Source organism: Xiphophorus hellerii, chromosome 5 (genome assembly GCF_003331165.1).
Source record: "Xiphophorus hellerii strain 12219 chromosome 5, Xiphophorus_hellerii-4.1, whole genome shotgun sequence".
Lineage (NCBI taxonomy): Eukaryota > Metazoa > Chordata > Actinopteri > Cyprinodontiformes > Poeciliidae > Xiphophorus > Xiphophorus hellerii.
Genome location: NC_045676.1, coordinates 4,050,289 through 4,076,880, shown reverse-complemented (window position 1 = coordinate 4,076,880; position 26,592 = coordinate 4,050,289). Strand labels below are relative to the sequence as shown.

At 42.1% G+C, this 26,592-nt stretch overlaps 1 protein-coding gene across 2 annotated transcripts in view; it reads right to left on the bottom strand.

Moving 5' to 3' along the window:
- The window catches only part of hhip (hedgehog interacting protein), a 42,191-nt gene extending 15,825 nt beyond the window's left edge, over positions 1-26,366 (bottom strand). Inside the window, exons 1-9 of one of the 2 annotated variants that reach the window (XM_032563745.1) lie at positions 25,610-26,366; positions 21,386-21,578; positions 17,092-17,236; positions 16,015-16,216; positions 9,092-9,243; positions 3,855-4,028; positions 3,629-3,772; positions 1,438-1,556; positions 264-387 (exon numbers count right to left, since the gene is read on the bottom strand). In XM_032563745.1, the coding sequence (XP_032419636.1) occupies positions 264-387; positions 1,438-1,556; positions 3,629-3,772; positions 3,855-4,028; positions 9,092-9,243; positions 16,015-16,216; positions 17,092-17,236; positions 21,386-21,578; positions 25,610-25,879 (1,523 nt within the window). In that variant the 5' untranslated portion in view covers positions 25,880-26,366. Of the gene's footprint in view, positions 1-263; positions 388-1,437; positions 1,557-3,628; positions 3,773-3,854; positions 4,029-9,091; positions 9,244-16,014; positions 16,217-17,091; positions 17,237-21,385; positions 21,579-25,238; positions 25,333-25,609 lie in introns of those variants that run through there. The other variant, XM_032563746.1, reaches the window with a different exon arrangement.
- Positions 26,367-26,592: the final 226 nt, after the last annotated feature.

Below are 26,592 nucleotides of genomic sequence, written 5' to 3'. Positions count from 1 at the left end.
TGGGTGCAGCTACTTACTGCATGTGTCAACTTTAGGAACAGATTTTTCCATTATCTTTTCCTTTTTTCTTTTGATATCCTTATATTTCCTCATTAATTCTGACTGTTTTTAAATCACTTTCCCACTAGAACAGATGTTGTTTCAGCCCTTTTCCTGCTGGAAACATAAATTTAGACTGATTACTATAAAAAAGATTAAACACTACTTTGAGACACTTGGATCATCCCCCATATGCTTCACATGTGAAAATCAGTCATGCTTACCCATTTCTATCTCCAAACACATAGCTGCCATACAGTCTCCTCGACTGGCAGCCCCTATAGATGAAGCCCCCCACAGGTGGCGCTCCTCCACTGGACTGCAGGTCATACACAGAAGGCTCATTTTCTATGAAGGAATAAGGAGATATTGGTTTGATTTAAGCCCAACTTGATGAACTTAAAGACTGCTTGCTACCTGCAAGAACAAATCTAATATGGCTGCAATATAATTCAGCACTTTTTCCTAGAATGCAATGTTTTGTTTTTGGTGGCTCTTTATTAAATCTAGAAAAGAATGTGTTGCACTTTTAGATTAGATTAAATTTTATTGTCACTACGCATGTCACAAGAAACTGGAAATGGGAAGGAGTAAATATACAATTTTAATTGTGAGTTAAATAGTAGAAAACATCTATTTCTGAGATGGTTTCATTAGTAACAAAAGAAAATCGTACAACTAAAGTAATATGAATCATTTTCTGGGAAACAATCACTCTGGTAAATAAAAATGTAAAGAATCTTGGCTACTTTAAAAAAAAACATGAGGAGCTGCAGTTGAGTGCATTTCAAACTAGTTGAGTGCATTTCAAACTAGGGTGACTGGTCAGATCCCACATAAAACCAGATGAGAGCTGGTCTGAAGTAAGAAATAAATTCAGGTGAGAGATTTTGGACTAAAAGTGTCTTAAATGACACTCAGTTGAAGAAGAGCTAGGTCTCTCTCTGCTGTACTTTTCAACACTTAGGCATCATATTTCTAGCCATTATTGTTCAGAGCCTTTAAAGTATTTTTATGTGACCCAACTTACATTCCCTTTCACAATCCAAAATGCACAAAAAAATAGATTATCTCTGGTTCCAATCATGGTTTTTGACATTTACCCTTCACTGGGATTTCAACATTTCTATCTAAAACAATGTGCTCTTGCGAAATGAAATTGATTTATAATAACAGATGTCAGTTTTAAAGGGATACTTTCGAAAGGTTATCCAAGAGGCTGAAGTATTTCCATTCTGTACTCAAAATGTAATGGCATCAAACAAAACTCATGCAAAGGATGTGAATAGTTACTGGTATGATGGACAACATGAACATTTTAGAACAGTGAGTTATTTCTTAACAAGATAAGGTAAGTATTATGACTCTTAAAAAAACATCTTGAGAATTGTGACTCACCATAATCCTTCCCCTTAGTAACTTCTAATATTCTTCCTGCCGATGTGTTTTTACCACTGGCGTCTGTGCAGAGGATAACCAGACTGCCGTTGTCTGTCTGCAGCCGATCCACTGCACACCTTCAAAACACAGAACGATAACAAATGCAGTTTAATAGAATCAAAGTAATCATAAGCCTTTAATTTATTCACATTTTGTCACATTAGAATCACTAACTTGTACATTTAAATGGGATTTTATGTGACAGACAAAAACAAAACAGCAAATAACTGAAGGGAAAGGAAGATGTTTCAGGAAGATGTCTGAGAAAAGCCTCGGAGGTTTGCTGGAGAAGGTTAGTGAATAATCAGCATCATGAAGACCAAGCAACACAGGAGATGGGTCAGTTTAAAGTAGAGTCAAGTTTTAAAACAATAGCCCAACGTTTCTGTTCAATCAATCATGTGAAAATTGAAGGACACAACTTCTGACTGAAATGTCCACCTAAACTGACAGAAGAGAGTTAAACATAGAAGCAGCCAAGCATCCCCTGGTAAGTTTAGAGGAGCTGCAGAAACCCTGAAGCTCACATGCAGATCAATATGTTTCCTAAATAACGGGAACGCTCACATCTTTCATAAATTTCATTATCTACTTTGCCCAGGAAGCTTGGGTCTCCTCAGGGTCTTTCATAATACACTGCACCGTTTTATCTGTTTATGATCGAAGTAGCAGCTATCTACTTTTTTGATTATGTTTTTATGTTTGTATAAGCAGCAAAGGTTGTGATTATCGTATTGGCAATAAATCACTTGACTTGAGTTTGAGTGGGAGAATCTGTCGGAAGGACAATCATTAGTGGTGCACTCCACAAATCTGGCCTTTGTGAAAGAGAAACGAGAAGAAATCCAGATGCAATTTGCTACTCGCCATGTAGGGGACACACCAAACACGGGGAACAAAATGTAACTTGCAAAATGCTACATATGACGGAAAACTAACACCACACATTTCCCTGAAAACAGCCTCTCCGCATGAAACATGGTGATGGCAGCATCATACTGTGGGACTCTCTGACTTCAGCAGGGACAGAGAAGGTGGTAAGATGCATGGAATGCAGAAAAAAATCTGCGGAGAGGTTGAGTGAATGTTCCCCTCCCAGCAGGACGACAACCATAAATAAACAACCAGAATTACAGGTCGACAGTTTATTAATGTGTTTGACTGTTTCAGACCTAAATCAAATTTAGAGTTTGATCTGATGCTCAGAGATAGCCTCAATTAAATCTGACTGAGCTTGAGCTATTTTACCAAGAATGGACAAAAAAAGTGGAAATCTAGATTTCATAAGCTGGCAGAGCCGTTCTTCAAAAGACTCATTTTACAAAGTGTTACCTGAGTGCACCCCTAGGTTTTTTATAAAAGATTGTGAAAGACATGTGTTTGTTCCAGTAAAAACTGTGTTGAAGTTTGTGGTTGTTAATGTGAAGTCAAGTAACAAGGCAGTTCAAAGGGCTTTACACCAGAAAATCGTCATACAACATAACATTTTGTCAAATGCCATAATCAAAATCATCAAACAAATATACATCAAATATGTTGGTCAATGTTCTAGTTACTACTAATCAAAGGCCGCTCTAAAGAGGTGGGTTTTTAGCATTGATTTGAAGGAGCTCAGTGTTTCAGCTGTTTTGCAGTTTTCAGGGAATTTGTTTCAGATTAGAGCATAGAAGCTGAATGCTGGTTGTCTATGTTTGGAAAAGCAGTCCTGGTTCTGGGAATGCAGAGTAGACCAGAACCAGAAGACCTTAGTGATCTGGAAGGTTTTTACAACTACAGAAGATCTTTAATGAATTCAGTCGTTCAGTGATTTATAAACTAACATAAGTATTTTTTTAAGTCTATTCTCTGAGCTACTGGGGGCCAGTGGAAGGACTTTAGCACTGGGATTATGTGCTCTACTTTCCTGGTTTTAGTGAGAACGTAACCAGCAGTGTTCTGGATCAGCTGCAGCTGTCTGATTTTTTAGACACTGCTGCAGTAATCAATGAGACTGAAGGTTCAGGTATGAGTTCACTATATGCAGATTTCAGGCCTGATTACTAGATTCTAGCTGTAATTGCAGAAGCTGCTTGCTGACTAATGTGAAAGCTCAAGGGTATAAATAAGTATCGCAACAAAACACCCCAAGAATCTCGGATGCGTTACTTACCTGCCTGGGTCATGTAATCCATGTGCAAAGATCTCAGGTGGCTGATTAGTGCTGTTAAAGTACGGATTGTTCCGTGGTATCGAGTAGGACGACGTACAAATGTCCGTGTCCACGTCCACCCTTAGAATGGACCCTGTGAAATCACTGCATTCAAACACACACAATCTTCCGTCACAACACGGTGTTGAAACGTCCTCGTTGTGATTCTTTTGACTTTTGATCTGACCTGAGTCCATCCATTTCCTCCATGTCGTCCAGAGTGATCATACCGTCTCCCAGAATGATGTGCAGCAGACCATCGGGAGAGAACAGAAGCTGACCTCCGAGGTGCTTCCTGTGCAACTCAGCCACTTCCATCAGCACATGGGCAGTCCTGGTGTCCACCTGGTTTGGGTTTTTCCTGCAAGCAGAGAAAACAGTTTTTACTTCGATACTGGACCAACAAAAACAAAAACCTCTAAACACTTCCACAGACATTCCCATGGTTTTATGCTTTCATATAATCCCATGTATACTATAAGTTTATTAAACATAATTTTATGGTTGCTTGCAAGAAATGAAACAGTAAGGGTAAGTGAAACTACATTACCATATAAAATGCTGACATTACTATCCATAACAAACAAAATCCAAAGTTTAAGACACTTTAGTTTCTGGAGACATTCAGTTTGTCAACCGTAATGTCTTTCGCAGGAAAAATACTTTGGGTGGGGAACCACTCAGGCTTCTTCAAAGTGCTGCAGAACTATGCTGAGAATTTAGTTGGACAGTGCCATCAACAAATGTGCTGTAATAGGTTAGGTGTTATTTTGGGTAATTCTAGGACTTTTGAAAAGCAGATTGCCAAAGAGAATCTACTTTAACTGTTGTTACTCCATAGAAATTCTCCATTTAATAACTATGTTGCCGTCACTAGGACTGCCTGGCAATACTATAATTAAGATTAGCTCATTGAGTGAAAAATAGAACAGTGGTTAAGTACATTAAAACGTAGCATTTAAATACCTTCGTGAGAAATCGCAGTTATCTTAAACATAAGTAATTATGAAAAGAGCTCTAGGTACCAACCCAAGTAAAATAGTGTCATCATCAAAGGAGTGCTGCTCAGCACAACAAATCATAGAACATCATGAGTCTCCATTACACAAAGACGTTGGTGTTTCTCTACAATGTTGCCCTTACAGCTTTGTTAATGTTGCCAATGTTAGTGGTAAAAATCTCAACTGATGAATCAACATTGCCATTCATTTAATCATAAATATATCTGTAGACAATGCTATCTGATACGCTATTTGCAAAGGGCCAATCCGAGAGCGTAATTCATTTTTCTTTATGCTGATTGGCTGAACTCCCAAAAGTGGAAATAAAGAAGACTGTAGCTTCTGCGGTAGTGCGGTATTACTGTGTGTTTTAATGGATATTTGTGTAAATTTGGCGTTTGAAGTATTAAAATTGGCATTTCTAATGCCTATTTTAATAGGCATTAAAATAGTGGATTTCTGTCATGAAGTGGTGCGGGTGAGGTGGTGAGGCAGAGGCAGCGGACCCAGGAATGATGAATGTGATGATGAATTTAATTGTAAATAAGTCCAGTAACAAGCAGCAGGCACAAGGAAACACTGACGAAACATAGACGCTAACATTGACGAGGACCCGACGAGGAACAAGGAACACAGGTGGAGTTAAATACACGGGAGGGTAATCACAGAGACGAGACACACCTGGGAACAATCAAGGGGAGGACAGGACAACGAAGAGACTAAGGACACAGAAAACTCTAAATAAACACAGATCCTGACAGTACCCCCCCCTCAAGGGCGGCTACCAGACGCCCAAAAAACAAAAACACAACAAGGGTGGGCGGAGGGGCGCTGGACGGGGGGCCAGAGTTCAGAAAAAACAAAAAACAACCCACCATTGCGGGCGGAAACACGGGAAGGGCCAAGAGTCCAAAAAGAAACAAAAAACTACCCACAGGGTGGGCGGAGGCAAAGGAGGCGGGAACCACGGAGGTGGTCCGGCGGTCGTCCGCGGCGGCGGGAACCACGGAGGTGGTCCGGCGGTCGACCGCGGCGCTGGAGGCGGGAACCACAGAGGCGGTCCGGCGGCCGTCCGCGGCGCTGGAGGCGGGAACCACAGAGGCGGTCCGGCGGCCGTCCGCGGCGCTGGAGGCGGGAACCACGGAGGCGGTCCGGCGGCCGTCCGCGGCGCTGGAGGCGGGAACCACGGAGGCGGTCCGGCGGCCGTCCGCGGCGCTGGAGGCGGGAACCACGGAGGCGGTCCGGCGGCCGTCCGCGGCGCTGGAGGCGGCGATGATGAGTCCCGGGGGCCGCCCACAGACGGCGACGACGAGCCCCCCGAGGCAGGGTCTCGGTCGGAGCACAGGGGGTCTCGGTCTCAGGTGGAACACTGGGGGTCTCGGTCTCGGGTGGAACACTGGGGGTCTCGGTCTCGGGTGGAACACTGGGGGTCTCGGTCAGAACGGATAGGGACTGGGTCTCGGTCGGAACACTGGGGGTCTCGGTCTCTGGAGGAACGCTGGGGGTCAGAGTCTCTGGAGGAACGCTGGGGGTCAGAGTCTCTGGAGGAACACTGGGGGTCTCTGGAGGAACGCAGAAGGTCAGGGTCTCTGGAGGAACGCAGAAGGTCAGGGTCTCTGGAGGAACGCAGAAGGTCAGGGTCTCGGGTGGAACACTGGGGGTCTCGGTCTCGGGTGGAACGCAGAGGGTCTCGGTCGGAACGCAGGGAGTCTCCGAAGGAACGCTGGGGGTCTGGGTCTCGGAAGGAACACTGGGAGTCTCGGAAGGAACACTGGGAGTCTCGGAAGGTGCGCCGGCTGGAACGCCGGCTGATTCGGCCTCGGGTGCGCCGGCTGGAACGCCGGCTGATTCGGCCTCGGGTGCGCCGGCTGGAACGCCGGCTGATTCGGCCTCGGGTGCGCCGACTGGAGGTGAGCCGGAGCGGAGCCTCGGGGCCGGTTGCGGGGGCGAGCCGGAGCGGAGCCTCGGGGCCGGTTGCGGGGGCGAGCCGGAGCGGAGCCTCGGGGCCGGTTGCGGGGGCGAGCCGGAGCGGAGCCTCGGGGCCGGTTGCGGGGGCGAGCCGGAGCGGAGCCTCGGGGCAGGTTGCGGGGGCGAGCCGCAGCGAAGCCTGGGAACCGGCTGCGGGGGCGAGCCGCAGCGAAGCCTTGGAAACGGCTGCGGGGGCGAGCCGCAGCGAAGCCTTGGAAACGGCTGCGGGGGCGAGCCGCAGCGAAGCCTGGGAAACGGCTGCGGGTCCGGAAAGCGACGAGGGGCCGGGTCTGCCGGCGGCTCACGTCGCTGTCTCCGGGCAGACAGCGGAGGTGACAGCTCCGGAAGGCGACGAGGGGCCGGGTCCACCGGCGGCTCACGTCGCTGTCTCCGGGCTGACCGTGGAGGTGGCGGCTCCGGAAAGCGACGAGGGGCCGGGTCTGCCGGCGGCTCACGTCGCTGTCTCCGGGCGGGCAGCGGAGGTGGCGGCTCCGGAAAGCGACGAGGGGCCGGGTCTGCCGGCGGCTCACGTCGCTGTCTCCGGGCAGACAGCGGAGGTGACAGCTCCGGAAGGCGACGAGGGGCCGGGTCCACCGGCGGCTCACGTCGCTGTCTCCGGGCTGACCGTGGAGGTGGCGGCTCCGGAAAGCGACGAGGGGCCGGGTCTGCCGGCGGCTCACGTCGCTGTCTCCGGGCAGACAGCGGAGGTGGCGGCTCCGGAAAGCGACGAGGGGCCGGCTCCACCGGCGGCTCACGTCGCTGGCTTCCCGGACGAAGGAATCTACGGGGGCCGTATCCGGGGGGTGCTAACACCAGTCTTGTCCCCTGGAATAGCTCCCGCTGCAGGTCGGCGAGGGCTTCAGTCAGCTCCCTCTCCTCCCCGCCGGATCTCCGCCTTGGTCCGCTCCGCCTTTTGGGAGGGAACCTCACTCCAGCTGCGTCCATTACCAAGCGAGCCTCACCGTTCGGTATGGTCGGGTCCTTCTGTCATGAAGTGGTGCGGGTGAGGTGGTGAGGCAGAGGCAGCGGACCCAGGAATGATGAATGTGATGATGAATTTAATTGTAAATAAGTCCAGTAACAAGCAGCAGGCACAAGGAAACACTGACGAAACATAGACGCTAACATTGACGAGGACCCGACGAGGAACAAGGAACACAGGTGGAGTTAAATACACGGGAGGGTAATCACAGAGACGAGACACACCTGGGAACAATCAAGGGGAGGACAGGACAACGAAGAGACTAAGGACACAGAAAACTCTAAATAAACACAGATCCTGACAATTTCATCTAACAATTGGTTGAAGTTCCAATCCCCTGTGAATACCGAGGTCCATTGTATGTCTCCACCTAAATTTTGCAGATCAACAGTTATTGTTCTATTCATTCTTCTTTTCAAAATGGCAGAAGCTCATTCAGGTTGGACATTGAGCATCTGTGAATATCAGCTTTCGAATGTCTCAAATGACTTTCAGTTTAATTTATTATTTCTCGACTTTAACAAGGGCTTTTGAAAACTGGGATGCGTTTTGATTTATACAGAAAACTAGAATTGTCCTGCTGGAAGGTGAAAGGTTTTGATTGCACTGTAACACCATCCATCTTTCCTTCTGACCAGCTTTTAATCTTTACTGTACCGCCATGAGGACATTTCTGATGTAATGTTAGTTTTCACCACACATCATTTTGTATGTCGGCCAAAGGTCTCATCTGAATGTAGACCTTCTCCCACCTGTTTGCTGAAACCCCTGCATGTTTTGCGGCAAACTGGACTTCCTTCTTCCTCCACTTCTTCCATATAGGCCAGACCTACTGAGTCTAATAGTGTCGTTTAGATATTGTTTTGTAGCCTTTGCCTCCTTTAAATGCCTCCATCACACTTACACCAACTTGTCTGCTTTGTTTCTTGGTCTTTACGAGGTTAATTATTAAATATGTTTTTCTAACAGGCGCAGTAAGAAATTATTGCACAATAAATTAAAATGAGGTCAATAATTTTCATTGTTATGATCAATATGTTTTGAAAGGCAAGACTTCATACGCTATTTTATGTATGTTATGCCATTACCATCGTGTTTGGTGAAAATGGCCTCAAAACAACAATATCATTGTTTATTACTATAATTCTTAGGACAATTTACTGTCCAGCAAAATTTGTTAACATGACATACCTACTAACAAAACCCTAAGATTAGATTATGGACCGGAGGAGAAATACTTGCTTATTCAGCAAATATTTAGCTTATATGAAGATAAAACATAATTTTCCTTCCACTTCACAAATTTGCACTATATTGTGTTGATCTATCAGATAAATTAACATGTTGTTATTTTAACCTTTAAATGTGAAAAACTTGACACGATCACTCTCAATATTTTGAAACAACAAATATTTTCAGTAAAAAAAAAAATTTCTAAAAGGGAAATATATATGTTAGAGACTTCTCCATTACCTTGAAACGGTGTATTCAACCACACGGAGAATGTGGTCGTGCGGTCCGATGGCCCAGCGCTCTTGGTTGGTGGTGTAGGAGACGTATAGTTTGCCATTCTTCTTGTAATTGGGGTGGAATGCCAGGCTTAGCAGGCCCCTTTCATCACCACTCTGCAGTCAGATGAGAAACACAAAAGATCCAGGAGTTAATTATGTCCCTGCTTGGCTTCTGCTCCATGGTGCGGGGCTGGAATCACCCCCCTCAGTCATATTCATCATCACTAACATGCCAGCTCCACACACCCAGCACCCTCCTTTCTCCCCTCTTTTTTTTTCAAACTTGTCTAATCCTCTTTTATATTCGTCCATCACATTCCCCTTTCACTGCTCTGCTTATTATCTCATTCTCTCTTTTCCTACACAGCATTGTTCCGCTTCGCACCTTCGCCAGGCCCCTTTAATATACCATTACAGGCCATTATAAAACATTTGACTCTGGGCAGAGCTGCACTGCCGAACCTTTCCTGCAGCCTGGTTATGCGACGCTCGGTCCCTCCCGGTGGCCTCCATTGTGCAGTGATTTGTGTGTGTAATCTTTGGGGGATATTTGTGAATACTATGCTGAGTGGCTGGAAGAATTTATTAGCTCACTCACAGTTCATAGAGAACACAAAGAGCAGAGTGCTTCAGTCCGTGCTTTTTGCTCCCCAATCCTCCTGTTTCCTGATTCGCTCAAAAATCCATACAAAATTAAAGGCGGGGATGTGAGGGGGGGAAGAGTTAAAGTAAGGGAGGGATGAAAAAAAAGGAAACCTAAACAAGGAGAGAGCTGCCAACTCCCACTGTCTTGGCAACATGTTTAGAAAACATCTAAATTGCTTGTGTAATATGTAAACCTTTGTCTCACCCTGGAGGCAGTTACATCGGTTGTCACTACCCTGGTGGTCTGCCCATCATAGTTAGCCGTAATAATCAGCTATAGCATTTCATTCCCCAGGCAAAGTGAACTGGGTCAGCCTCTTTCTGCTATATGCTCCCTGTTTTTGTCCACAAAAGAATCAACAGAATACGAAGCTGAGGTGTGATGAATGTTTATACGTTGTGACCATATAAGGATGTTGCTTAACTTGTGAGTTTTTTTTGTGGACTCGAAGGCATACAGATATCTATTTTTGCTGTTATGAATAAATGAAAAGAAATATGTTTGGGTGTGGCTCGGAAAGGTCTAGCTTGTCACAAACCCATGAGAGTACACAACAACCCAAATGTCCACTGTTACAACAGAGAAGTTCCAGTAAGCAACAAGAGAGACCAAAGTAATAATTTAGATGATGTTTTCACAACCTCATTATAGAGAGAAATATTGAGCAAGTTGCTGAAACCCTTGTCGCTCCAGAAGTCAAAAGATCCTCCGCCAAAAAATATGAATAATAACAATAAATGTCAGATTCCTGAAGTGCTTTATGGATGTGAATGCAGTACAATATTCAGATGGGTGTTAGTCAAAGCAGAGATGGTTCTGTTTGCCAGATATTGTGAATATTGGAAGAAAACAGTGCAAACTTCACCTTGAAAGGTTAAATCCATATGATGGAAATGGATATGCAATGACCCACATCCCCAAAATAAACTTGTGACAGGGAATGAAGCAAAGAGGCATAGACCATGAGCCAAACTGGGGACCACCGGGACACACAGAGGTTTATTGGGCTGAAATATTACCTCGCCTGCTAATGACTGACTCGTTCAGCAGCAGAGGAACAGCAGAACTGGCACCAGAGCCATAAGAAACAAACACTGCATTCGAAAGCAGTCTGAGGAGATAGCTTGATTAAAAGAAGACAAAGTACCACCCTGAGATTTCTTAGAACTAAGCACAAACTGCTGCCAAATCTGCAGTAGATCAGATTCTGTTCAGATATTTGGAAAGTCGTACTGCGCCTAACAAGATCAGTGCAAACAGTGTAAAAACGTCTCAAAATGACTGTTGTAGATTGAACTTACTGCCAAGTACCACAGAACAAATAAAGAACCACTGCAACGCCTGCACCTAGCTGTAGTTTTATACGAGATGTGTCTTTTGTATTTCCTGTGGCAGTGTGTTTACGACCCCCACAGGACCCTTGTGGTTAGATTAGGTATTTATCTTTCCTATGCAACACTGATTACTGATATGGGACACCTGAGGACCTGGTAAGCCCTTCGGTTATTTAAACCCCGACTGCCAACTAACTTGCCTCTGCCCTCCTCCACCGGTATGCTGCCGCCGCCTTTTGCTTTATAGATTATTTTGACTGCACATTACCACACTGTTTTCATTTTATTTTATATGTACTGATTTCACACTTCATATTAGGAACTTTGACTTTTTTTGCCTCAGCTTGGGTTAGAAAAAAGATATATTTCAGAATTTAAACAGTGGTTTTTTTTTGTGACCTTTAAGATAGGACATAACTGAGGGCTCGACAAAATTGTGTAACTGGATGCTTGTTGCTCTTTTCGTAAGGTAACAATTGGAGCTTGTGGCCTTATATTGTTTTGTGAAGATTATGAGTCTTTTGTTGGCACTGGGCAAAAGTATTTATTCATGCTGACAAGACGATGCAGTCCAGCTGAACTTTGTTGGTTATAGGAAAACCTGTGTAGTATAGTTGCTAGTCTTTGCTAAAGGTTTTTCATCCAGGTGTTTTTGTTTGTTGTAGTCATTAAGTATAAGTACCATACTTAATGAATCTAAGTAATTAAGTATGGCTCTTTAGTAGTAGAAGGCACACTTCAGCTAATGTGCTAATAGCGGAGCTACTTTTTCTTTTAGTGTCTTAGCTAACTTTGAAAACATCTAGCTTTCCCTAAATTAAATTTTCTGGATAAATTCAAAACCACAAATTATTTACTTGGCTGTTTTGTACATATTAAGTTGAATAAAGTTTAATGTCTGTGTTGAAGTTTTGGTTATCGACTGAAAACAAGAGATAGAGATAAATACAATATCTAAGGACATTATAGAACATGTAAATTATATGGTCAGAATTAAATTGGTGCTTGAGGGTTGTAGTCTTTCAATTCCATTTAGCATACTGTTATCCAGTATAAATAAGCTGAACTAAAACACCAGGAACTTTAATAAAGATTCAAATAACTACATGTCAGTAATGGCTGATTGTTTATTAGGAATGCAGTCGCTGTCTCGTCTTCTTTCCAGAGCTCCTGGATATGAATGTGTGACATTTACAGTTTGTGTGTAGAAACAAATTATAAAAATTATAAAAACCTGACAGATATATTAAAGCGTTTGCATAAACAAAAATAAATCTGTTTGGTTTCCCACTCATAATCTGCTCATTTTGACTGGAAAAGGTCTAGCCGACAGACAGTCGCTCTCATGTACAACATCTGGTCGGCTGCACCTCCCTGGTGGAGGTGTGCTGAGGTGTGCCTGTGTTTATTTGTACTGTAGAATGTAACCACTCTGAAGCAATTGGTAAATAAAGTTTTATAGCTCTGATTTACTGTTGTGTTCAGCATCTGGAACTGTCTTACGTCTTCAGCTCAAATGTTGCTGATCCGTCTATCTTTCACTGAGTGTGTGTCTTTTTCATTAGGTAAGGATGCAAGAGCCAAGAAAATAATGTTGAAGTTGCAAACAGCCAGCAAGTACTTCTGCTTATTCTGCCTTTAAAAACAAATTGCGCTGGTGAGCGCTGCTTTATAGAAAGCCTTGATGTTGATGGAAGACAGAAATAATAGCAAAACACCATATTTTTAGTCGAATTCTTCAAATTAAATTTAACCCAAAAAGACTTGAATGGTTTATGTCCGCAAAGAGAATGTAGACGTCACACAGCAGCTTACTGTTTACAGAGGTAAACAAGACGAAGGAAGCTAATAAAAGGAAAAGACAATTAATAGCGATAGCCTTTTATGGACCATTGACTGCAAATTCTGTAGAGAAGTCTGTTTGGATGCGTAGTCGGTACCAGGAGAAGTGTGAATGTCATGTGTTGCACATCGCTGACACAGTCACTTCAGAATTATAATTTTCAGCCATTTATGTCCAGATTCCTCACATCTGGCTTCTTCTGGTGCAGAATTATGGCCCATGTCTCACGTCAATGACGTAAAAGTTGGATAAAACCGTTTTGACTCCAGACGCTTTGAAAACTATCAGATTATCCAAATTACTACCACATATGGAAGTGGCACAAATCAGATTTTTGGGGGGTAAAAAGATCAAATTGGGGCATTCAGAATATCATAAAAAAGTCGGATATGGGTCGCATTTGCCTCCTCAGTATGTAGCCAAAGTGGTTCATTCCTATCCACTTTTCACTGCAAAATTCCACATTTCTCCAGTCAAAGCTTTAGGGATTTACACTGGTCACTCTTCCATGTTTTCTGCATAAGGCATTTAAAAAGTCTATTTTTCTAAACTACAAAAGGTCTGAAACTCCCAGACTATGGCTTAATTCAAACCTCACTCTTCACTATGGTATCTGCTTAACCCCAAAGCCTGTGTGATGTAAATGTCGTCATCTTTACCACTTTTAGTGGACATATCATGCAGGCATCTAAAAGGGGTGTGGCTTGTAGCATTCACCAGAAGACGTGTTGGGGATTTCCCTGCTATTAGGTTAAACTCTGTGATTAGGCCCTCATGCCGGTTGTCTAAATGCAGACATTGATGTGTCATATTCAACATGTAATTATCTGGAATAGGTTCTGTTGGCCAGAGTATTTCTCAGATGTGATAACGCTGGAGGAAGCGTCGGGGCAAAGGATGGAATTATTGGGCCTTCGTCCTAAGAGAACACCCACAGCGAAGGTGGAAGCCTATATAAGCCCAGCATGCTATTGTTTCTGTGCAGTTTGTCTTAATTGGCACTGGGGGATCCATGAAGTATGGTAGAGGGGGGGCAAGCAGCAGGAAACACAGAACATTACAATCAAAGCATGTGCATGCGACTGAAGATAACCTGCTATCTGCCCCGTCCCCTGAGTGCCTGCGTTCCTCTCTCTGTATAAAAGCAGCTCCATCCTGTTGATGCTCCCAGTAAACACCTCAACCCTCCCTGGATCACTCCATCACTTGTTGTCGGGGTCTTCTTCCGGCAGCCAGCATCACAGAATAGGACTCCTGGGGTCGGCACAGGATTGAGCCACATCTAATTGTCATAATAAGTCACTTTATCCACAGCCAGTTTGGATTGAATGATGATAAGAGAGCTGAGAAGAGCAGGAAGTTCATCCCGCAGGGGGCAGTTTCATTTTCAAATGCTGTGCTACGTTTGACTCCTTATAAACAAAGTGTCTTGTCAGTGGAGGAGCAAGGGGCGTGCAAGCTGGATAAACTTCCTGTCTGGGAGTGTGCCCCTGAAAACATCCCTGCTATTCCATCTCCTTGTGCAATCTGAAGTATTTCTGGACATTTTTCAAATTCAAAATCTGATTACGCAAATATTATTGACGGAAAATATGTTTCAAGAATGTAATCCTGAGGCCTGAAGTTTCTTTGAAGCTGAGATACTGACAATAAATTATTTTGAAAAGATAGTTTTTGGAACATATGTTTAGTATCAAAATGAGACAACAAACTTTTCAAATGTTATTTCAGATGCAAAAAACTGAGACAATAATGGCTAGTTAGTATAAGTTACGACTTCACTGCCTGGATTTTATGACATATCTGAGACACTTGTTCACTTGCCCTCTGAAACCCCATTATCATCTCACGGTCCTCTCTCCAACTCTGCAGGGTTATGGCTTAATAAATTTCTGTAAGGACATGTTCTTCTGGAAATATTTTGAAAAAAAAATATTTATGCATGCAATTTATGGCCAGTTTGAGATATTTTAATTTCCACTAAATTGTTATTCAGTAACTGCCCTAAAAATAACCTCATTTTATTTTTTAAATATGTAACAACTAAGTCGGGGAAATTGAGAGGCCTGACTTCTATCCCTGTCTCAACATGAGGTCAGGAGAAGGCAAAAAGTTTCTTAGCCCGTGTAGCCGGTGCGTCCCCGGTACCAGGGGCAGCAGCACTTCCACCAACAGAAATTAATCCAAACACATGCTATACGTTAACCGATATAATCATATTGAATATCCACGTAATGGGAAAAGACTGAAACAACATTTTCTACCACAATAACATTCAATTCCAACTCTAGGCAGCTAAATGAAAATACAGATGCGTTCTGGACAAACACCCAGCAACAACAGTGCAACACAGTCCTACCAACATAAGCAAACTTTCAAATTAAAAGCCCAAACTCTGCTCTTTCCAATGACATAAGCATCACTGTTCTATGTGCAAAACTCACTGAACCAACAGCTGAAGAAGAGGAAAAATAATTATTATTTCATGAAGTCAAAATCATAAAGTCTTACCTTTACTGTTTTATGGCCATAATCTGCATTAGAGCTGAATTGAAATTACTTTATTTTGGTAAAGTGCTTTGAAATGACGTGTTTTGAAATGCTGCTATATAAATAAACTGAATTGAATAGATTTGATTAGATATGAGAAAAAGAACTTAAGAAAGAAAAACTGAACAATTTCAAATGGGACATGTAGTGCCAAAAAGACTATCTAGGAAGGTTCACTTGGACTTTTATCAACCAATACCTCTAAACAAACTTGCATGCTTCACTGTTTTTACATGAATTTTGGTACAGCAAATGGTCAGATCTTGTGGTTTACCAGATGCTTTGGTTCGCATTTGCATGTTTATAATATGACAAAACGTGAAAATGTTCATCAATACTTTCACAATATACTGAAAGTACTGAATCAATCATGAATATAAACTCCTTATTTTTCTGGTATGAAGTCCATAATAATCCTTTGTAACTTACAAGTCCTTTACACAATCTATGAAAACATGTCTAAGACCCTGCAGTTTGGCAGAAAAATCTCACGGAAGCAGGAACTTTCCTACCTTCAGTCCGCTCTGCACCAGCTTGTGGAGATCCAAGAAGGGCTCCTTGATAACTTCGAGGTTATGGTTGAGTATCCTGACAATTCCCTCTCTCTCCACAACAAAAAGCCGCTGAGAGCCATCGCCACAGTGCACCACAGCCACCGGTTGCCTCAGACCACTCAACACCTCCTGAGGACAGTAGCAGTTGTGTTTGTGTTTCCTGGGAAACATGGAAAAGGCAAAAGGTCAAGGAATGATGTGTCCCTCAGTAATCCAATTATAGCGGCATAAGAAGCAGAGGGGATTTTTAGGTGGCAGTATTTAAAATCAGGAACAGCACACAGAGGATCAGCTTAACTTTTTATTGTATTTATTCTAGAATGAAAGAATTAATAAAGTGAGTTGAATTGTTGGCAATTTTGCAAAAGTCTCAAAAGTTTGACCACTACATCTGAATTTCTTTGTATAATGTGTGTCTAATAAGTGGTAGCTATTACCATCATAATGATCACTCAATGGTTCCTGGAAAGTATCAGTTCTACACATCTGGCCACAAAATAAATATTTCTAGGTTTCACACCCTTTGGTGTAGAATGTCAGAAAAAAGAAGTACATTTCCACCACAAAACCCAGAAATATTGAGATTAATCTAAAAGATTTTCTAGGAAAAAAAATAGAAAATTATTGTAGATAAAAAAGTCAAAGATTTTCTAGAAAATTTTTTTTTAGATCAATCTCAAAAAAATTTTTGTGGAAATTTTCTGAGCTCAACAAGTTGAAAATTTACAACTTTTGAAACTCAGAAAATTTCCTAAAGTCAAACATTTTTTGCTTTAATTTTTTTCTGGAAAATTTTTGAAAATAATCTTGGTTGGATTAAAATTGGATTTTTATTTCTCGCAAACATACCAACTGATATTGACCACATGTATGTATATTGTTATTGATTTATTGTTCAGTCCTACTTAAGTCATAGTTGAACATGTTGAACATTGAACTCGTACCAGTGAAGCCTGAGCGTCTAAACCGGTCATCTTACTTACAGTAACTCAAGCACCACATAAAATAGAACAAGGTGAAAGTCAGAGTACAAACCTGCTGATATCTTCTATTTTCTCATCTTCCAAGTAGTTGGAATCTTGCCCAAGCAGTTGCCTTCGTTGATAATCGGGAAAACACAAGCCGGCACCTCTCCTCCCATAGTACTGACAGAACTCATCCACATCAGCTTGGAACAGCTCTAGCGAACACAGCACATACAAGGCGACACTTACTGCTGATGCTGAACAATTAAAACAGCTTTTTACACAAGTTTCAGGCAACTGAGTTATGTTTATGAATGTCTTGCTTTGTGGCTACATGTACATGCAACAACTAACAAAAGTTGCATAGGGACAGAGAAGGAGGAAAGTTTTCTAAAAAGGATTTGTGGAAAGGAATCTAGTTGAATCAATTCTGGTTCGAAGAGGCTGTAAAGAGCAAGTGAACAGAAACTGAGAAAAGGACAGCAGTTTAACTTTGAGCAGAGCAGAAACACTCAATTCCAACTGAGACATCTGTGCATATTATTTTAAATTCTTCACATCATATCCTTGTGCAGTTGCCTAAAATGTATTTTTTAAATGAATCTAATCTTGTTGTCTAAACAGTTTCTAACAAAATATTTCTTAAACTCACAGAGGAAACTCATTTTGTAACCTGCTGTTATAGTACTGTCTGTGATTTTCAGCAGCAATATCCTCGAGTGCAGTCATTTTTTTAAATTACAGCTGAATTTCATGCTCATTCCTTTTACAAAACCAGATTTTAGATCATGCACATTATGTTGTTTATCTAACTAATCAGGGATTTCCCTGATAAATAAGTGTTTTGCACTCTTTAAAATGTCGCTGACAGTGAAGGAAAGTCATATTACTTGGATATCCCCAATTGTCAGGGAGAAGAAGCGCAAAGTTCAGCTGAAACTTATAAGAAACAAAACTCTTTCAGTAAATTTTGTCTGCACACATTAACTGGAAATGAATGTTTTACAAGCCAAATTATCAACAATTCATTCAACCCTAATATTTCAGCTGCAAATTCAAACGTTGTCGTTGATGACTGTAGCTGCATGTGTCGGGTTGAATATATCTTTGTACAAATAATAAAACTAAGGATACGCTGATAAATCGGACTTGATTTCCTTAATTTTGGGAGATTGTGATCGGCGAAAGCGACTTTATCTAACTCACGAAAGATGTGAAAATCTGCCACTGTCCTCTTTGCCTTCCTATGAAAGATATCTGACTGACATATCCAGCCACCAGGTCACAACTGCAGGTGTGCAGTTAACAATAGCTTTGGGAATCAATATCAGCAAATTCCTAATCTTAACAAATCAGAATTGCCACCACAACCGAGGAGTTTTGGTTCCCAATTGAATTGAGCCTATCTGACTATCAGATGTGAAAACACACTTAGATGCCAGTGACTGACACAGTGTGTTGGAAGCATCGTAATGGCAGGAAGTAGAAAAGTGCTCTTATTGCAACTGATTTTGCATATTCTTTGAATATCCCACATAAACAAATACAAGAAGATGCAGCAACTTGGTTTAACTTTGATAAAGCTTTCGCTGTTTTGCGTTACTGAGCAGCACTGGAGAACAGCATGTGAATTCAAACAATCAGCCTGTTCAATATGGCTTGTCATTCAGAGTAAACAAGATGTTCCCATGGTGAGATATGCTCAATACCTAATTTGTGAAACAAAGACGGGATGTTCTAAAATGATGACAGAAGGTGACCATCGCTCCGCAACACCTCCAGCCAGCCCCGTCACAACACCATTCACGTAAGAAAACAAAATGTGCAGTGGGTCTCGGAGGCACTTTGAGACCTAACAACAATCTTGACAATTTTGTTTCCTCTTGTTAATCCCGTGGAGGACAGAAGAGAGCAAATACACCAGCGATAAAAACACAAACAGTACTCTCCCAGTCCCTCCTTTCATCTCCTTCTCCTGCCACACACCGCAATGATTGACCGCATCAAATACTGGAGGTGATAGGATATCCCCTCAAACATCTAAACATAACATGAAGATCAAACACACACAGAGCTCTGGTTATACCACCCACACACTTGTTTCTGCAGTTATCTTAACCGTGGTGGTTGGGGACCTTGGGTGCAGGATGAGGGAATGAGTGAAGGAAGATATGAGAGGAGTATAGAAAAGGTGGGGGCAGAAGTAAGACTCGAGGCAGGACACATCTTTAGGGGGCCGAGTACGTTGCCTAATCAAGAGACAGCAGTAAGTTTTAAGGAAGCAGGGTGATAGGTGAAGAATGCTTTAAAGGCTACTAGTTCGACTTAAAATAGTTGCGTTTAAAAAAGTCCAGTCAAAGCCACATTGGTTTGAACATCACAACTGTAAGAAATTCCTACTTTGCTTGTTGTTGTCTGTTGGTAAATCTAAAAAAAAAGATTTTAAAATACCAACATTTTAAACAAAAAAATTAGAGTTTGAGCTAAGAAAGGGTGTAGGACAAAGAGAAACAGTGTCCGTATTCCTGGCTCCCCAGCTCTAAAGTTATACTTCCATCTGGTTATCTTCCAAGCCAACCTGGGTGGCCCACCCAAAGCACTTGACATCTTGATGCACTTCAGCAGTTTTACATACACACAAGCTTTGTAGAAAAATAAATGTGTCATTCGTCACCACATATGCTGATCTGTGGTGGGCTGAGCGGAGCAAGCAAGAAGGAGCATAGAAGCAAAAAAAGAAAAGAAAAGAAAAAGGAAGAGAGCATTTCTGTCCTCAGCTTTTTTGATGCAACTCTTGGAGCGCATATGTCTGTTGGTATTCAAGCAAGAAATCTATAACTTAGAACAAGTGTTCTTCCACCTCCTTCTTGTTTTCTGTGAAGTTGCTGTCACCACTCTCGGCTGTAGCTTTGGTGTTCCACTTTATATACAAGCACCATGTTTGATGCAACCGGATATCTATTTGGATGAAATATATGTTTGACTTACAGCTTACCATGTTGTCGACATGTGTGTTTGAAACTGTTGAAGTCCCTGCTGATCTAATCAGTTTGAGGAGACTAGCAGCCTAAAGTGTTTGATCATATTTGGCATGTTCTCTGAAATCACAGCAAACTATGATCCTGCATCTCTTCAAAAGAAAATCTTCTGAAGAGCAGGTGCTTTCAAGCGCAAAACCAATTCCTATGTGACAAACCACATGCAATGCATCAAAGAGTTTTGATGCCATTTCCATCTCTTCAGCTATGTTTAGAATCCTGTGCGGTTGAAACTTCAGAGAAAACAGCAACGCAGGAGCTGAGATGTAGCTTTTTAAGTGACAGTTTGTACCTGAAACAAAACACTCAGGAGCTGTCTACACCACAAAATAGGGTTCACATGGTTTCTCAAAACATTTCCCCAGGAGAAACAAAGGCCAGTTCCTGGTATCAAGGTGTACCAAGGTTTACAAGAGTTCCGTTTTTAAAACAGCTTACATTTTATGTCATACTGCTGCTATGCTGCTGGTGGTTCCTTACCTAGCTCTAAAGTTGCTATGTCAGTATTTCAGTGTTTACAAAAGTGATACTTGGTATACAAAAGTTTCACGATGACTGACCTAAAGAGAAGTAACTATATTTTGAGGGAAAATGTAAAAACATTTTATAAATGAAGTTGTTTTTTTTTATATATATACTGTATATACAGTATATAACACCTATTAACATTAAGTTGTGCAATTGTACTGCTAAATAGTACACAACAATTATTTTCAATGACCTATATTGATATGTATTGATGTTCCATGTGAACATTAATGTTTTAGGGATCTGCAAGCATAAATAATTTAAGTTCATTGCAATAACAGTAACTCAGAATTACTATTCACCAAAATCTTTCCACAGTAACAATAATAGAGTAGATTTACCATTATATGGAGTATGAATGTCTGTGCTCTGAATGAAATGAGCTCTATCAGACTGATTGAATGCTTGGTCTGCATAATCAAATTCTCGTGAATAATTTTTATCAAACTTTTATTGATTCATCCTCGCCTCATCAGTAGAGCGAGAAGCAGACCAATGAACACGTTTTAGGACAGGCTCAGCTATGAATGGAGGTGAGGTCAGATGAGGTAAGAGCTGGATAAATAAATATTCTCTGACCAGACTACTGACGCGCCACTTTCTGCATAAACCCGGAGCTTTGCAGGGTCCACATGTGCAAGTAGAGTCTCAGTTACAAACAAGACATGTTGTGAATTTTTATTCAACACAATATGCAGGGCCCCAAAAAATGGGAATGTGTTTGTGCGGATAACGCTAGGTGACTACACAGGCACCAATTAAATCCGCATTCATTGCCTTCATTATGGGTTTCATTACCTGGTATGTGCCCCCTGCAGGTGTAATAGAACTCCCGGCAGAAGTCCTGGCAGAGCCGCGGCAGGTCCGGCTCTCTGTGTGGCATCCGATCCATGTCCAAGGAGTGGAACAACACCTGGGCATTGGGGGAGCAGCGTGCACACTTGATCTCCTCCAGGAGATGTCCACATTCTGTGTTGTTGGTGGAGAAAATCTGGAGACCACACACAAAGAGAGCCAGCACCTTGTTAAAGGGGTGGAGAATCAACGAATAAACTTTTAACTTGTACTGCGATGTAGTTAAGAATCAGTGAGTTGTGTAAATAAAAAATCATCAAAACTGAGAAACCTGGATTAAAGGTTGGAGTTTTAATTCTTATGGATTCCTAACAACCTGCACCTGGTGGCTATTGGTCAAGGATATGATCTCTGACCTTATTATCAGGCAAAATATAGAAAGCAACTGCTCCTATCTGACAAATGTAATAATAATAAAAAAAATTAAATAGGTCTTTGCAAAGTTCTGCAAATATAATTTTAAGGCTTAAACACAAACATTTTTAACATTTAATTTCAAATCTAATAATATTTTCTATTCAGACCAAATAATCTCATCCCCTGCCTGCTCACTGAGGCAGGGGATGTCTGAGGTTGTCTGAGGTTTGCATACAGTTAAAAAATAACTACAATCTTCATGTCTTACAGTATTCAGAACAACAACAAAAAAAAACAAAATAAAGAGTCTAAGTTGCAGTCATTGCACAGAACTACACAAGGAGTTAATCCAAAAGAAATTAGCAGGATTATTTACATAACAAATTAGCTATAATAAAACACAATGTAATCTGTTTTAGGTCAAAAGCTGTGCTGTTGGGGCAGCCAAGCATGCTGGTGGTGTTTTGCTCTGTGTGAGGTCCATGTGTAAACACCAATTTCAAGATAGGCAGGCACATCATTCCCACTCTGGTATCAACAAATTAGCAGTCTGTCGAAGTCAATTAAAGCAGGGGACCCAGGCCTAACATATGGACACCTTACACTCGGGTTGCAAAATAAGTCCGCAACTCTGTAAAAGACTTTCTGCTTTTAAGTTGCGTGGAGTTATGTTTGTGCAACAGGTGGTGGAACCCTTGACACAAACCGGATGTTCCAGTACAGAAATACGCCGCCATAAAGGGGAAAAAAAGGTATTTTTGGAGTAGACAGTGTGACGGTCAAAAACAGAACAGCACAAAATGTTATTATTCCATTTCAGTTCACAAACTCCAACCTGGATCACATTTCTGCTATAATTGATCAAAAGTCAATTTTCTTTTACTCTGAAAACGAGCTGATATGTTCCTCTGTCACAGCACTCTCTGCTCTCATGCCTTCCAGTGTTGTGGGCATGCCTGCTCCCTTGCTCTAAAGTGCCTATTGATTCTGTGTGCCATGGCCTGGCACAAGGTCCACAGAGAGAAGCATTTGTGTGCTCTCAGCCATGCCCCGTGTCCATATGTTGCTGGGATGGACTCCAATGTTGCCATCATCCAGACCAGAACAAGCGGGCCCTTTGTTTGTTGTGTTTTTGCTGAATCTCCGGGGGCATAATTCTCAAAATGAGGAAGAAAATAACAGGCGAGCTAAAAATGGCCAAAACCTAAACACACAGGTTGTCAGAGTCCATTACAATATATTTTAAAGAGATGCCAACACAGTTGCAAGGTTTGTGTAGGAGAACAGCCATAACAAGACTGCCACTATGCTCCTGTGCCAATCAGAACTTAACAGAGTAATTTCAATCAAAATATAGTAATATTAAGTCATAATAAGGATGAAAATATCCATCAAACAAATTTTGATTTACTTATTATTTGTATACTTTTGAAAGAATTGGTCCTTTTAAAAGACATCCAGAACAACTTTCAACATCTTTCAGTTTTAGATGATGTCTCACTTCAAACTATGATAAGAATTGCTGTGACTAATCTTGCATATGAAAACACCAAACTATTCCTCATCTAACTGAAGTCTGTTTTGCAAATTTCTAGTCCAGTCACTGTCAGCAGAATTTTCTAGATCTTTCTTTAAGAGTTTAAAGCAACAAAGGAAATAGTTTCTGTGTAGCACTGACAGACTTGGCTGAGATAGAGTCATCCCCAAAACACTTATCTAAATATTGACAATTTGCTCAATGTGACATCTTTTTGGGTACTTGGTAGAAGAAAGCCATGCTCAGAGGATGGGGAGTTGCAATCGTCACAAATGTGAAGATGCACCTGCTTCCTTCACCTGCTTCCTGCTCACCAATATAAGCAAAAGGAGGCTTCTGTTTTTTGTAAAAGAAAATTGCTTTCACGCTCACTACCATGAAAATTGCATGTTTGGTTTTTAGTCTACGGCTGGTACTCAACAAGCCCACAACCCAGAGCCAATCTGCAACACACTTTCAGCCTGGCTTACGCATAAAGCTGGAACTTTCTGCTTTTATTCCGAAAAGCAGAAAAAAAAACTAACAGAGCACAAATATAGGCCTGGGTGGGCCACCAGTTCCAATGTTTTAAAAGGTTATGTTCTCAAAATCACGTAAAATTTTACAGCATACTGTTCCAAAGGTTTTAAGTGCTTTAAATTATATGCTAAGGAAGTGTCACAAAAGAGTGAGTCGGTCATCAGGCTAAAAGAAGGATGGTGGACTTTTCTCTCACTTATAAACTAACAAAAATTCAGCTGTTTTGAAATATTTTCTGTTGCGCAAAATATGGAGAGGCATTAAGTGGAAACTAAAGCAGCGACACCTTTAGTTTCCGCTTAATGGAAACTAGCTACGAGTGACCTCTACCCAAACAGATAGCCTGCCTACTTGGAAAATTGAGAATATATTGTTCTCAATTTGCCCTTGAAAAACGACATAACTTAGACTTAGACTGACTTTATTATCATTTTGCATGCACAGGGTGTATACAGAACGAAATTTCGTTGCATACGGCTCAGAACAATGTTTGCCATAGGTTACTATTTGATTAATACGACTTCCACTTCTCTAAAAACATTTTGTTTTTAAAAAGGAAAACTTGTCTTCAGGTTTTCAAAATGCTCGTCCAGTCAACCATAAGAGATGGGGGAGCAAAGGCTGCAAAGCTTAAACAAAACACTTGCCCTCAGGGAATAGGTGTAAGTTTGCTGGCAGGGGGAGATACTGGAGAATACACACCCTCTCAAAGGCATTAACACCCGGACAAGGCTGATTACTGGGAGGGGGAGAGAAGAGAGTGATGTTTTCCAGCTTCTCCTATTAGTGAAACCAACAAGCACAATGGTGTTGTTGTTATTCTTTTGCCATAATCAGAAAAGGCTCCGTGTGTGGGCAGTGTAGTAGGGGAGGAGGAGAAGTCGAGTTCGTCCTATTCAGTCCCCACCTCCACCACCCCCTCTAACCCCCACCCTCCCAACCACCACCTCTTATTTGCATGACTTGAGCAAATTAAATGATGCAATATGTGCTTTTTGTATCACACAAAGTGAGATACCACCCAGCCACTGAATTATACGAGGGGCACTTTTACATGAGAATGGCCCGATGAGAATCCAAAGGAGTCGCCCGTTTGGCGCATATAGTTGCGTTTTGTGCTCGTCCCAGGAGCGATTCAGACTCTCCTGCAGGGTTTTTAATTCGCGTTTTAACGGTCAGAGCTGACGTGAGCCAAAGGCTGCGGCGGGAGCGACGATTTTCTCTTTTTTACGTTCGAAGTGAAAAGAACGTCAACTACCCATACTTATCTTAAAACACCTAAAAACAACTGAGGACGCGCGATATAAGTGACAAGTCTATGAGCTCCAGGTTATAAAAAGACTAAAAAAAAAAAAAAAAACACACACAAAACAAAACTCCTACCTTTTTTCACGAGCAAGCGGGTTCGACAGCTTAGCTAGCAAGCGCTCTGTCTGGACGGTTAGCTCACAGTGAAGCGAGATGTAACGTGAATCGGGGCGATTGATTGCCATGGTAACGCAGAAGCGAATTGGACACACATAAACGTTACACCAGCGAGCTCAAAACGCACAATAAGCACGACGGTTGTTCTTTTGCTTTCAAAAAGGAGAATAGGCGCTAAATATGCACAAGTTTTGTTATTAGCGACGAGGACAAACTATTTTAGTAACATTTCCGTCACATTCCCTACATTAATAACAGGTACGACAGTGATTGTAGGCGTTTGAGTATATTTCTCCAGTAAAATTATACTAACGTCTTCTTCAACCTACCCGGGCATCCCCGCGGTGCAGGATCTGATAGGCGGCTCTCCTGGTGGGACAACAGGACACACGGGGGTACAACCTATGGCAAACTTCTCCGCTGCTGCTGCCGTCAAGCAGCACTTTTCGCTCCCTTTTCTTCAGTCGCTTGGGCAAGCTTCCGTCGTAGCATCTTCTCCTCCTGGGGCTCAACTCTCCTCTCTCACCGAACTTTGCGTCCCCACATTCCCACACGTTCACCGCGATGGCCAGGACGAGCACGAATTGCAAGTGCTTCATGGTTTCAAAAACATATACAAACAAAATAAAGAAGAAAAAGGGGGACGACTTCTTTTTTTTTTTTCAAAAATGCAAATGTGCCCCTGCAGAACAGTTTGTATATTTAGTTGTATTATCCAAACACCAGAAGCTGCTAAAAAAAAAAAGGTATTTTATACTATTATTCCTAGATGAAACTGTTCTTAATTTAATTATCTCAATGAGAAGAGTTGTTTAAAAATAAATTAACAAACTCCTTCCTCAGAATAAACGGTTTAACTTGACATTTACAAACCAAATAAAAAAGAGACCAATAAAATTTATCCTCAAGAACACAAAACACACACACAAAAAAAATCCCCAACAGAAAAGAGCCTGATGTTCCTTTAAAAGGGTAAATTCCTGCAGGGAACGGCTCGCCAGCTTGTGCACCCACGGCACAAAACAACATGAGAAAATAAAAGTTGTCTCTAAGTCCTCTCAGAGCGCTCACATGTTTTCTCGTGCTGTTTCCTCCTTCTTTTTAACCAGCGCGCGAGAAGCGGAGCGAGCGCTGTGACGTATGGCTGCGCGGGGGCGCGCGTGGCAAGCACGGTCGCGCCCACGTCGAGGTGGAAACGTTTTACCTGGCAGGCAGAGCGTAGATGGAGGCTTGGAGATGAATGCTGCTCCTGCAATGCTCCACATACCGCGGTATATGGCGCATGTTACTTGTAATGTAAATGAGAAAACAA